This window comes from Oncorhynchus kisutch, linkage group LG22, assembly GCF_002021735.2.
Source record: "Oncorhynchus kisutch isolate 150728-3 linkage group LG22, Okis_V2, whole genome shotgun sequence".
Lineage (NCBI taxonomy): Eukaryota > Metazoa > Chordata > Actinopteri > Salmoniformes > Salmonidae > Oncorhynchus > Oncorhynchus kisutch.
Window position 1 is genome coordinate 4,215,956 of NC_034195.2, and position 14,315 is coordinate 4,230,270.

General features: G+C 43.5%; 1 protein-coding gene across 1 annotated transcript; it reads right to left on the minus strand.

Moving 5' to 3' along the window:
- Positions 1-10,214: 10,214 nt before the first annotated feature.
- LOC109867820 (ras-related protein Rab-19-like) lies at positions 10,215-14,182 on the minus strand. Its single transcript, XM_020457138.2, has 5 exons — positions 14,032-14,182; positions 13,552-13,638; positions 12,604-12,792; positions 11,697-11,880; positions 10,215-11,455 (listed from the first exon to the last, which is right to left on the minus strand). The coding sequence occupies exons 1-5, from the start codon at positions 14,122-14,124 to the stop codon at positions 11,190-11,192; spliced, it is 819 nt and encodes a 272-aa protein (XP_020312727.1). The 5' UTR covers positions 14,125-14,182; the 3' UTR covers positions 10,215-11,189.
- Positions 14,183-14,315: the final 133 nt, after the last annotated feature.

Sequence of the window (14,315 nt, forward strand, 5' to 3'; positions counted from 1 at the left end):
AAACCCATGGTGTTGAATAGAGTCCTCTTGTGGCCAAAAGACTGATAGCTTGGGCGATGCCATTGAGGACTTGGGTGAAGCTTCCAACTTCATTGGCTGATCTCTCCTGATGACCCGGTTGACCTGATTACCAGTTTGGAGTCTTGACAGCCAGGTCTTCAGGAGGGATCAGCCAAGGAATTTTACTTGTGAAGAAGTAAAATGGACTATTTGAAGATGGCGATGTCCTCAATGGTGCAGCCCATGCTCACAGACACCATCTTTGATTTGATTAGGATCCCCATTAGCCGACGCCAATAGTGACGGCTCGTCTTACTGGGGTCCGACACACAACGAAAAAGACTACAATTTACATCCATTTAAAAACGTGAATACATGTCAGTACATACACAGAAGTAGGTCACGTGGGAGAGACATTGTGCCGCTTAATTTTTTTAAAGACCCCTGGTGGCATGTCTGGGGGAGTAAGTGTCTGTCAGTACTGTGCGTAAGTTGACTATGCAAACAATTTGGAATTTCCAACACATGTTTCTTATAAAAATAAGAAGTGACGCAGTCAGCCTTTCCTCAACGCTCAGCCAAGAGACTGGCATGCATAATATTAATATTAGCCTCTGATTACAGTGACGAGCAAGACGTGCCACTCTGTTCCGGGCCAGCTGCAGCTTAACTAGGTCTTTCTTTGCAGCACTTAACCACACGACTGGACAATAATCAAGATAAGATAAAACTAGAGCTGGCAGGACTTAAAGAGCATCTCTTTAGCACGGACACTCACAATATTTACAACCATTGAATCTATATGTTTTAACCATGAGTCTAAGGCAACACCAAGTAATTTTGTTTCCTCAACTTGTTCAACAGCCACACCATTCATTACCAGATTCAGCTGAGGTCTAGAATTTAGGGAAGGATTTGTACCAAATACAATGCTCTTAGCTTAAGAGATCGTTCATTATTACACAGATACAGAGATGTTATGTCTACCCAAGTCTATGGTCCTGGTCTATCACCTTATGTATTACTGCCCCCTAGTGGAAAGAAGTGACATCCCAAAATAATCTATAGGCCTGAAGGCACATACAGTGCCTTCAGAAAGTATTTACACCCCTCGAATTTTTCCACATTTTGTTGTGTTACAGCCTGAATTCAAAATAGATTAAATGGAAATGTGTCACTGGCTTACACACAATAGCCCATAATGCCAAAATTGAATTGTTATTAGACATTTTTGCAAATGAATAAAAACATTCAAAGCTGAAATGTCTTGAGTCAATAAGTATTCAATGCCTTTGTTATGGCAAGCCTAAATACGTTTCAGGAGTAGAAATCTGCTTAACAAGTCACATAATACATTGCATGGACTCACTCTGTGTGCAATAATAGTATTTAACATGATTTTTGAATGACCACCTCCACTCTGTACCCCACACATACAGTAAAATCATCTGTAAAGTCCCTCAGTGGAGCATTGAATTTCAAACACAGATTCAACCACAAAGACCAGGGAGGTTTTCCAATGCCTCGCAAATAAGGGACCTAGATGGGTAAACAAATAAAAAAGCAGACATTGAATATCCCTTTGAGCATGGTGAAGTTGTTAATTACACTTTGGATGGTGTATCAATACACCCAGTCACTACAAAGATACAGGCGTCCTTCCTAACTCAGTTGCCGGAGAGGAAGGAAACCGCTCAGGGATTTCACCATGAGGCTAATGGTGACTTTAAAACAGTTACAGAGTTTAATGGCTGTGATAGGAGAAAACTGAGGATTGATAAACAACATTGTAGTTACTCCACAATACTAACCTAAATGACAGAGTGAAAAGAAGGAAACCTGTACAGAATACAAATATTCAGAAACATCCTGTTTGCAACAGGACACTAAAGTAAAACTGCAAAAAATGTGGCAAAGAAACACATTTTATGTCCTGAATACAAAGTGTTATGTTTGGCGCAAACTCAACACATCACTGAGTTCCACTCTTCATGCATTGTTGGTGGCTGCATCATGTTGAGTAATGGTGACATGACGCTTGTCATCGGCAAGGAGTGGTTCAGTCTGCTTTCCAACAGACACTGGGAGGCAAATTCACCTTTCAGCAGGACAATAACCTAAAACACAAGGCCAAATATACACTGGAGTTGCTTACCAAGAAGACATTTAATGTTCTTTAGTGGCCTGGTTACAGTTTTGACTTAAATTGGCTTCAAATCTATGGCAAGACTTGAAAATGCCTGTCTATGAATGATCAACAAACCACTTGACACAGCTTGAATATTTTTTGTGAAAGAATAATGTACATATATTGTACAATCCAGGTGTGCAAAACTTAGAGACTTATCCAGAAAGAATCACAGATGTAATCGCTGCCAATGGGGATTCTAACATGTATTGACTCGGTTGTGAATACTTATGTAAATGAGATATTTCTGTATTTCATTTTCAATACATTTGCTAAAATGTTAAAAAACATATTTTCACTTTGTCATTATGGGGTATTGTGTGTAGATGGGTGAGAAAAAACTATTATTGAATCCATTTTGAATTCAGGCTGTAACACAACAAAATGTACAATAGGTCAAGGGGTACTAATAATATCACTGTTAATGGCTTTCCACGCATAGGCTACTTTCTGTCCCTAAAACTAAAACTGAAACTAAATCATATAAAAACTGGGTATAAATGTTTTTATCAAACTGAAAATAAATAAAACTAGAAAATCAAGTCTGAAAACTGAAACTAAACTAAACTGATTATTATTATTTAATATGTAAAAACAAACAGAAACAAAAACTCACATTCAATCACAAAACTATAATAACCTTGATGTCACCTTTACACTAAAATGACCAATGCCCACTGGCTGAAACTTGAAAGAGCTGGGTGGGTGTAGTTTGATAATGATTGACAGGGACAGAACATAGAGCATGTAGTAGACACCACCATGATACTGTATGCACTGTGTGTACCTTGGCTTGGACAAGCCCCTCTACTCACACAGAATGGACTGTTTGAGTTGTGTGACTGGTCAGGTCATTATCAATGCAGACTAATTCTTAATGATGGAATCGACATTAGGGGAAACAGTGTTTGAAGTATCTTCTTTGTTGTTGTGTTATCCCAAATGGACATGGCAGTTTCACCAGCTTTAACGGCCTACCACAAAGAAAAGAAGGGTGGTCTGGCATGAAGGCATACAGATATAAGGTCTACAGATTATACATATTTTCTGAATGTTAAAACAACCCTTTTACACAAAAATGAGTGGCATATTAGACAAATGCAATCTGTAACATGTTGCAATCTTGTTGCTAGCAAGTAGCAACTAACGTCAGCTAGCATAGCTAGCTAGCTAGCAATGTTTAGCCCAAAGTCAGCCAGCTATAACTTTAGCTTGCTATCAACTTGAAATCAAGTAGCTAATCAAATGTACAGTTGAAATCGGAAGTTTACATACACTTAAGTTGGAGTCATTAAATCTTGTTTTTCAACCACTCCACAAATTTCTTTGTGCATGACACAAGTAATTTTTCCAACAATTGTTTAAAGACAGATTATTTCATTTATAATTCAGTGTGTCACAATTCCAGTGGGTCAGAAGATTACATACTAAATTGACTGTGCTTTAAGCAGCTTGGAAAATTCCCAAAAATGATGTCATGGCTTTAGAAGCCTCTGATAGGCTAATTGACATCATTTGAGTCAATTGGAGGTGTACCTGTGGATGTATTTCAAGGCCTACCTTCAAACTCAGTACGTCTTTGCTTGAAATCATGGGAAAATCTAAAGAAATCAGCCAAGACCTCAGAATAAAAATTGTAGACCTCCACAAGTCTGGTTCACCCCTGGGAGCAATTTCCAAATTCCTGAAGGTACCACGTTCATCTGTACAAACAATAGTACTCAAGTATAAACACCATGGGACCACGCAGCCGTCATACCACTCAGGAAGGAGACGCGTTCTGTCTCTTAGAGATGAACGTACTTCGGTGCGAAAAGTGCTTTGCTGCAGGAGGAACTGGTGCACTTCACAAAATGGATGGCATCATGAGGGAGGAAAATTATGTGGATATATTGAAGCAACATCTCAAGACATCAGTCATGAAGTTAATGCTTGGTCGCAAAATGGGTCTTCCAAATGGACAATGACTCCAAGCATACTTTCAAAGTTGTGGCAAAATGGCTTAAGAACAACAAAGTCAAGGTATTGGAGTGGCCATCACAATCCTCAATCCTATAGAACATTTGTGGGCAGAACTGAAAAAGCATGTGCGAGCAAGGAGGCCTACAAACCTGACTCAGTTACACCAGCTCTGTCAGGAGGAATGGGACAAAATCCCAACTTATTGTGGGAAGCTTGTGGAAGGCTACCTGAAATGTTTGACCCAAGTTAAACAATTTAAAGGCAATGCTACCAAATACTAACTGAGTGTAGGTAAACTTCTGACCCACTGGGAATGTGATGAAAGAAATAAAAGCTGAAATTAATCATTCTCTCTACTATTATTCTGACATTTCACATTCTTAAAATAAAGTGGTGATCCTAACTGACCTAAAACAGGGAATTTTCACTATGAATTAATGTCAGGAATTGTGAAAAACTGACTTTAAATGTATTTGGCTAAGGTGTATGTAAACTTCCGACTTCAACTGTATGTTTTAGTCATACCACAGAGTATATAAGCCCAGAGGCGCAACATCTTGATAATTCCGGGAACGCTTGCGAAACAGATCAAGCAGATCAGGACGAGGTTTGGGGTTTGAGATGTCAATTAGTGAAGTGAAAACGTATTCCTTAGTTACTTATTTTCTCTAAATCTAAAGGAACAAACTTCAATCGAGACAATGTTTTAAGTTATTACTCCAACCTCATGAAAACTGACAGGTTTTATTTATTATTATTTTTTACCCCCTTTATCTCCCCAATTTCGTGATTACGAACTTGTCTCATCGCTGCAACTCCCCAACGGGCTCGGGAGAGTCGAAGGTCAAGTCATGCGTCCTCCAAAACATGGCCTTTTCATTAGAGTTAATAACAACTTTATAGCGAAGAAGTGACTTTGATTTGAAGGCCTGCATATGCGCAGTTAGGCGCGTTTCCGCATGAGCTTAGCTAGCCAAAGTCACCCTGACATTGCCTACAAGTGTGATCGGGAATTTCTATTAGAGAAGTAGTTTCTGCCTATCTTCATACTGTACTATCTCTGGATATACATTTACTAGTTAGCTAATTACAGGCTGAACATTACCCCACTGAAGGTATTAATTTTCCTTCTTGGATGTCCTCTGTTTACATAGTACAATGTGAATCACTCATGTATTGAGTGAATGTACTGCTGTAGCATGTTTCCTCCCTGCTCCCTCGCTATGGCAATGCATGTAGTAACCTAAACATTAATAGATCACAGTCTGGCCCACAAAGATCAGACGACAGCAAGTATGACCAACACAACCTAAATAGATACGAATCATCTTTCATCAAGTCAAGAAAAAATGTCTAATGCAACATTTACTAATGTAATTATAAAGAAAACAGAGAGCATGTACAAAATTCACTTTATTTTAGAGGGTGATATAAGGCATGAAGCAAATGTGGAATGACTTTGTGGTTTAGACCCGGTGAAGATGTAGAGTGAAGGTATCTTTTAACCCTCTCTGTACCCAGGTGCTGTGGAACAATTATCTTTCAGCCTCAGAGCAGCATGACTGGTTCTGATTCTGGATAGCTGTATAACGTTCGTCGTAGGTGGAAGAAGAGGAGGACCAATGCGCAGCGTGGTAAGTGTCCATATTCTTTAATAAAGTAATTGCACACTGAAACAATAAATAAAACGACAAACGAACAGTCCTGAATGGTGCTGGAAAAACACTAAACAGAAAAGAATCACCCACAACTCAAGGGTGAAAACAGGCTACCTAAGTATGGTTCTCAATCAGGGACAACGATTGACAGCTACCGCTGATTGAGAACCATACCAGGCCAAACACAGAAATCTCAAATCATAGAAAAAAGAACATAGACTGCCCACCCCAACTCACGCCCTGACCATACTAAAACAAAGACAAAACAAAGGAACTAAGGTCAGAACGTGGCAGTACCACAAAACCTGAACCTATAGGGGAGGGTCTGGGTGGTCGTCTGTCCACGGTGGTCGCTCTGGCGTGGCACATGGACCCCACTCTACCATAGTCTTTGTCCGCCTCTTAACCCGCCTCCGTGGCCTCTTTAGAGCGGCGACCCTCGGACTAGGGCCCTAGCAACGGGTCCCGAATGGACGGGAGATTCTGGCACCACCTGACAGGCGGGAGACTCCGGCAGCTCCGGAGTGAAGGGCGATTCTGGTATCTCTGTAGTGAAGGGCGATTCCGGCAGCACCGGAGTAACGGACCGCTCTGGCAGCTCCTGACTGACAGGCGGCTCTGGCAGCTCAGGACAGATGGGAGACTCTGGCAGCTCAGGACAGACGGGAGACTCTGGCAGCTCAGGACAGACGGGAGCACCTTTAGGGAGGAGACGGCGAGACAGCCTGGTGCGGGGGGCTGCCACCTGAGGGTTGGTGTGTGGAGGAGGCACCGGATAGACCGGGCCGTGGAGGCACACGTGAGGTCTCAAGCACCGAGCCTGCACAACCCTACCTGGTTGGATACTCCCCGTAGCCAGGCCAGTGCGGCGAGGTGGAATCGACCACACAGGGCTGTGCTGGCGAACCGGGGACACCATGCGCAGGGCTGGTGCCATGTACCCCGGCCCAAGGAGACGCATTGGAGACTAGATGCGCTGATCCGGCTTCATGGCACCTGGCTCGATGCCCACTCTAGCCCGGCCAATACGAGGCGCTGCTATGTAACGCACAGGGCTATGCCTGCGCACCGGAGACACTGTGCGCCTCACGGCATAACACGGTGCCTCTCTCCACAGTAAGCATGGGGAGTTGGCTCAGGTCTCCTACATGACTTAGCCACACTCCCCTTGTGCCTCCCCCCAATATTTTTTGGGGGCTGCCTCTCGGGCTTCCTTGATCGCCGTGCCAACTCCATTCGCCGGTATCCCTCCTCGCACTGTTCCAGAGAATCCCAGGCGGGCTCCGGCACTCTCCCTGGGTCAACCGACCACCTTTCTATCTCGTCCCATGTTGTCACCTCCTCCAGATAGCGCTGCTCCTTACCACGCTGCTTGATCCTTTGGTGGTGGGTGATTCTGTAACGTTCGTCGTAGGTGGAAGAAGAGGAGGACCAATCTGCAGCGTGGTAAGTGTCCATATTCTTTAATAAAGTAATTGAACACTGAAACAATAAGTAAAACAACAAAACGAACAGTCCTGAATGGTGCAGGAAAAACCCCCAGAAAAGAATCACCCACAACTCAAGGGTGAAAACAGGCTACCTACGTATGGTTCTCAATCAGGGACAACGATTGACAGCTACCTCTGATTGAGAACCATACCAGGCCAAACACAGAAATCTCAAATCATAGAAAAAAGAACATAGACTGCCCACCCCAACTCACGCCCTGACCATACTAAAACAAAGACAAAACAAAGGAACTAAGGTCAGAACGTGACAGTACCACAAAACCTGAACCTATAGGGGTGGGTGCCATAACATTGGAAATCACTCTGTGAGCTATGAGTTTTTCCAACTTGAGACTAGAGCTGTCATGTCATTTTGTCATCCGGTGATTGTCAAGCAAATATCTGCTGGTCTCACGGTAATTGATCGTTAATTAACATAAAAATGTTTAGCCTCTCTTGGCTTCCACGCATAGCCTACAAGCCACTGATGCAGACCTTTGGAACGTCTGCATTTCAAAAATCCATTTAATATAGCCTACACCTTCACAATAAATGTTTTGATTTTTAAAACATTCTAAGGCTGAATGATGCAACTAATTATGATTTGAAAAAAGCTGCATGAAAGTCATGAGCTTAGCTTTATATCTTGCGCAGGATGCACACACTACATCAGTCTCTCATTCACAATTTGACAAGCACTTGATAATATTCTCACTAGGCCTCTAATGTCCCGGCGGCATCCTCCTTGTGTGGCCATAATGTCCCCTGAAAAAAGCCTTTTGCGGCCAAAGTGGCCATTGTGTCCTTGGGCTGAGTATAATTATTATAATTCCCTTCTCCAGGCTGCCAATCACCGTGCTCTGAAGCACCTCACACTCACATGGCTCTCAGATACCTAAATTATTTTTAGCCAATGCCCTTCATGTGATCGGGTCCTTCTCACAGGCATCTCAACTCTGAATTAGGCTAAGAGTGAAGACAGACACATCTGGGACGCAACTGTGCGTGTCCTTCTTGTCGAAGTCCGAGATGCATATTGAAGATGTTAGAAGAACTGTCCACATTTACTTTTCATCAGCCAACAAGATGAGTAGGCTTGCTGAACAGTTCTAGGTCATTGTACATACAATTTGTAGACCATGTGACTTCATCTGCAATGCCTCGGACGATTTTGGATCTGTAAAGGACTGAGGCCAAAACATCTTTCCTGGTTTTCTCCAACCAGCTCTCCGGACTTCCGAAGACAAGGTCGCATGCACCCTCCAATATAACGTTCTTGTCTTGCTTCACAACCACCGATCTGAGAGCCAGGGCTGTTGCCTCGTGGATTAGTCCGTCCACCACAGCCTTTAGCGTGGACACGACTGTCAGAATTGGAAGCTGTTTTCCTAGCTTCTTGAAGTCTAGAACTCGCTAGCTGGTTAAATTAGGCTTTTCCCCAAATGCAATTGGCAAGACCATCAATATATCCTCCCCTCGCACAAAGGCTTGAAATGCTTCAAGTTGCGCCTATCTTAATTCAGTCCCTAAATTGGCCGTTACTTTTCAGAATGCTTCACCCCTGAGTTTTTCTCCCCACAGCTTGGCTTGTTTATCTCGCTAGTGGGGAGTAGGAAATTGACGAGGAAATAGCGTGCATATGAGAACCAATCAAAATGTTAGCTCAAATTCTGAGCAAATATTGAATTTTACACGGACTCTTGTCCAGAACAAGTGGGTCACAGCTCTTTACTGTGTAGTCACGTGGGTCACGTCAGCCAGGCTATCACATTTTAACTCAAGCCCACTTAACTCTCTTCCTTCCCTCCCGTCTCTCCATCACAGTGACAACCCTATAGCAGACATTTATGGTGCCAACCTCTACAACCACTACTTACAGGCCTGACGCCACTGCAGGGTTCAGATGCAGCTCAAGCGGATCGTTGGGGAGCCCCAGAGCCTGGAGGACAACCACAAAATGATCCGTGACAAAATGGAATGGGTGTCAGGGGTGTACTAGGGGCGAGGACAAGTCTATTCCTGGCCCATACACTGTTCACTTCACTGCCTAGTTAGTTAACAGCCCCTCATGGTCTGGGTCTCAAAGTCTGCCTTTACACAGGCAGCCTAATTCTGATCTTTTGCCCAATAATTGCTCTTTTGACCAGTCAGATCAGATGTTTTGCCAACAATTGGGTAAAAGATCAGAATTGTGCTGCCTGTGTAAACCTAGCCTAACAGCTACTCTTTGGTTAGGACAGAGTCTGAGAGTCCACATAGACCTCTCTGTGACCAACAGATGTCTAAAATACAAGTTAACATATGAAGGAGGCTTCCTCCTTAACCCCCTGACTCTTGTATTGTCTTTATGCAAGTCTAGAATGTCCGTGCACACATTTACCATACTGTTCTGCCATTGAGATTTCCGTAACTTTTCCATTTCTGTTGCGTGTCCTGTTCTAAAGAGTGTAATTATGTCTGTTATGGTAATCATGACTATGTTTTTGGCGACTTAAAATGATTCTTAGTTTACTTGAAACAGCCTTAGGGGTGGGTTTGATAGGTCAGTGACTTCCAGGATTATTACAGTATCAGAGTAATTTCTTTATGCAAGTGACTAATTTAAGTCAATGTTCATTGATGGTCTCCACAACTGATGCAAGGCAAGTTGTTCAATTTACCGTTAACTAAACTAGTTAACTAAACTAGTCCTACATATCCGCTCGTGTTTTATTAAGGGTTGGAGCATCTTAACAGAGCCAATAGTATGTGACGGCATGCTATCGGGGGATGTAAATATTTTATCATGTTTTCTGAATTATGATGATTATTTTTGTGGAATTTGTTATTGAATGTTTTATGCGGGGATGTCAGCATGGTTTGAAGGGAAAGAAGTGTGAGACTGTGGAATTGTCAATGCAATTTGACAAACTGGAGGACAATTATTATTTTTTTAAGGTAAAAGATCAAACAATAGGAGTGTTCATTGAAACCAGTCATTCTGACACATACAATAGACCACAGGACGCCAGAGGATACTTTTACCACGTTTGGTTATTAAATACTGGTTACGTTTTAGACAATAGTAGTAGGTTAAGTACGATAAGGACAGGTGCATGTGACTACTGGCAGCCAAGTTTAAAACTACAGTTAAAGACCCACTCCAGCCTCCCTAGAACTTAATTTATCTCCTGATTCACTTAACAAAATAGGTGGTTATTGTTCCTACAGTTAAAGACCCACTCCAGCCTCCCTAAAATAGGTGGTCCATTGCAGCTCCAGCCTCCCTAGAATAGGTGGTCCATTGCAGCTCCAGCCTCCCTAGAATAGGTGGTCCATTGCAGCTCCAGCCTCCCTAGAATAGGTGGTCCATTGCTCCTACAGTTAAAGACCCACTCCAGCCTCCCTAAAATAGGTGGTCCATTGCTCCTCTATTGTTCCTGCAAGCAAAGGGAACATCTGATCTGACATCAGAGTGCACCATCAGACCAACTCCTTGTTTTGGCAAACTCTTGAATTTCGCAATTGTGTTTAATTTATTATTTTTTTTTTACTATTTTGCTCAAAACATGTATTTATTTTTACCCCTAAATGTGTGTACTGTATTTATACTAGATAGAAAATACAGCTGGAGTGGGACTTTTCAGTGGCAGTGATAGTCTCAATCATCACTACAGTACTTGTATCTATTCCATCCCCACCAACGCACAATATAGTAGACACACACATCCCAAACCCCTAGCCTCTATCCCAACACGCTTCTTGACAGCACCTTTAAATGTGGCAGTCTAAAACTAGCGGGCGTTGTGGCAACGTTGATTCCAGACAATTATAGTTTATCTCTAGGTTAATTATACAGTTATCAGGACCATCAGCACAACAACCTCTTGTCCACCTTGCCCATCAATTCTCTCAACAACATGATTTCCTGTCCGTGGAATCGGAGCCATGGATAGGATGGGAGTTTGGGAAGTGTGGGGAGGCCTGTGAGTGTTCGTCTGTGATGGTCAGGCCGTTCCTAACCATCAGCTCCCGGGCCATTAGCACGAAGGCTGCCTCCACATTCTGGGCCTCCTTGGCTGAGGTTTCCAAGGCGGCCAGCGCACCCTTCCCTTCAGCCAGAGTACAGGCATCCTCAAACAGCACTTGTCTCTCCGACTGCAGATCCGACTTGTTCCCTAGGAGAAAAGAGCAGAGAATGGAAATGGTTATTTTTATTTGAGTTTCTTTTGAGAAATAGATGACTGTTGATTGCTTGGAATAATCTATTTATAAGCTCAAGGTAAGTGTCAGACAATTTTCTCTCACCCACCAGTGACGATGAGCACCACATCTGTTATGTCATTATTACAACTGCTCAGTAGGCTTTATAACAGAGTTTGACAAAAGCCACGTGTTGCCTGTGTCTCTCCCACCCACCAATGAGGATGAGAACAACGCTAGCAGCCCCGTACTGCTCTACTTCCTGGATCCAGTGTGTCACAGATTCAAACGTTGGACGCCGTGTGATGTCATAGGCCACTATAGCGCCATGGGCACTGCGGTAATAGCTCTGGGTGATTGTGCGGAAACGCTCCTGTCCAGCCGTGTCCCACACCTGCAGCTGAGGAGACAAGAAACAATACCCACTTTAGCTGGAGAACACACACTACACCAATTTCTTATACACACACTCTCAGGCCAGGTTAAGGAACAAAGGGTCAGTTGAAACCCACCCATAGCCTTTTCCCCAACCCTCTGGTAGAACAAGATAGGTGTAAACATGGAGAGCGCTCCCCTAAGCATATTGAAAGATTAGCTGGAGACAGCACCACATGCTTACACCTATCCAGTCGCATCAGCAAACACTAAAGGGCAAAGGACTGTGTGTTGGATGTCTATGCATCCCTGTGTAGGAGAGACCGGTACAGGGAGGTTTTCATTGATTTCATTTATGGATGAGACGTTTTTAAGGGTGGTCCAAAAACATCCAACCCATCCTCCAAATACACAGACAAACATGTACCTAGGAAAACACACTTATATTGTCCATACAATTATACAGTCACTTGATACACACCCAGAAAACACACACTCACAGCGGGGCGATCCAAAGTTACAGTTTGACCTCTCCCGTTCCTTAAAACAAACAAAAAAGTGCTGAAGACTTCTTTGCTTTTGAGGACAGCAGAGGCAGAACCATTTACACTGTGTAAAGACACATTTAAGCTAGCTAGGCCTATTGACAATAACGAAATACCGGATGGAACAAAGACAATATCTCCTGTACTTAACATCGAAAAATGTGATAAACAATCGCCCCAGAAATCGACACATTTTCCCTTACCTTGACCTTCCTGCCATCAATGTCCATGGTGCGTACGGTGAAGTCCACCCCGATAGTGTTTTGTTGTTTCTCCATGAAGACACCAGACTTAAAGCTCTGGACCACGCAGGTCTTCCCCACGTCCGAGTCTCCCACCAGGATGATCTTAAAGAGGAAGTCGAAGGAGTCGTCCTGCTCCGGCCCAGAGGACTGCATGGTGAGGGGTCGACACAGGGAGAGTCTGAGAGACAAAACTAAAACTGCCCTGCAGCAGCGATATAACTGGTTCTCTACTGTGTAAGTTGTTAGCTGCGTCAATAACAGTTGAAACTGTTGACAGAGATGGTCACATCCTAGTCAAAAACATGAAGAGAACCCTTCCTCAAGAGGAGCTAAAGAAGTACATGTACATTTCCTACTAAAACGGTGTCCCTTCTATGCAGATTGTCTTGGGAAAACTCAGGAACTATATTTTTTAAAAACTGTCTGCTATACAGAAAACAAATTGTTGGCCAAAACAAGAATATCACGGCTTGTTAGTCCCCTGTTTATAACCATAGCCTGTTTCTTCTTCATTCTTTTTTCTTGTCGGAAGTTGTATTGAAGATAAGGCTTCAATAGGCTATATCCTCTACTTCTACAGGTGTTCTCTACTCAGCCCCTCTTCGGGTATTTCCTCAGGTGTCCATCTCCCAAAGTGAGCTCATTCCACACACAAATAAAACGTCACATTCCAAACAATATCACAATTAAAGGTGTTCTGGAAGGCTTCCAAAAGGTCCACGTTTCAAGTCTTCGCCCTTTTTCAAAGGTTGTGTACATCAAATCACTCCCATTCTTTGTTCTCAGACCTCCAACTGTTTTCCTGCACAGTTGGTGTTCTTATGCCCTTTATACCATATTTCTCTCTCTCTACTGTTGTTCTCCCCGCTCTCATTCGTTCACAGACAGCTACGGTACACCCCTTACCTTTCCTGGCAGGTGTGATTTCCAGTTGCCTGCCCACCTGCACCACTGCATCTTGGGAATTGTAGTTTTCCGGGCAAGGTCCAGGGTCTGTGAGGACAGGAAGGAGGGATCAGTCGCAGCGGTCACATTTAAGACTTGTCTCTAGGTTCTTGCGAGGCTCACTGGGTACACATCCTTAGGTCAATAGAGGGAGCCACTCCTGTAGTTAAGCTGCTCGTGGAGAAATGTAAACACAATAATTTTGTCTTGACAAGTGGCCTTTGGACCCCAGAGAGCTGCATACAAATACTCAGAAACACACAGGCGGCTTCCCCTCTCTCACTATTCGCCACCTCCTGACTGCCGTCAATAACACATTCCAGTGCATACAACAGCTAAATATAGAGCAGGCAAGAACACAAGACAACGCTTAAGCGTTTCTCAGTAAACATCTTGTTAATGAGGGTTAATTGAATTTACTGTGTGATGAATCCATTTTACCTCAGGCGCCATACATTGACCTCGCGAGGAGATAAAGTGAAGTGATGAAGAGTCTACTGTTCTGGAAGTCAGAGACCCCCTCTTTTTTTCCATTTCTCTCTCCACCCACACACTGGTTTGTCGTCATCTCAGCCCACAGAGGCACAAGGCACAGCTGGACACAGAACAATGCGTGCGAGTGTGAGTGGCGCTGTGCACCAGGGTTGGCCTATCTATGGCCCCAGCCACCATGTTCTGAGTGTGTGATCACATGACAGTTCCACATTAGGCCCTGCAGCCTGAGG

Excerpts from the sequence above, each read along its gene's own strand:
- LOC109867820 (XM_020457138.2), bottom strand. The coding sequence starts at position 14,124 with ATGGAAAAAAAGAGGGGGTCTCTGACTTCCAGAACAGTAGACTCTTCA. Across the intron at positions 13,639-14,031 it reads GTCAATGTATGGCGCCTGAG|ACCCTGGACCTTGCCCGGAA; the intron begins GTAAAATGGATT and ends CTGTCCTCACAG. Across the intron at positions 11,456-11,696 it reads CGTTGTTCTCATCCTCATTG|GGAACAAGTCGGATCTGCAG; the intron begins GTGGGTGGGAGA and ends CTTTTCTCCTAG.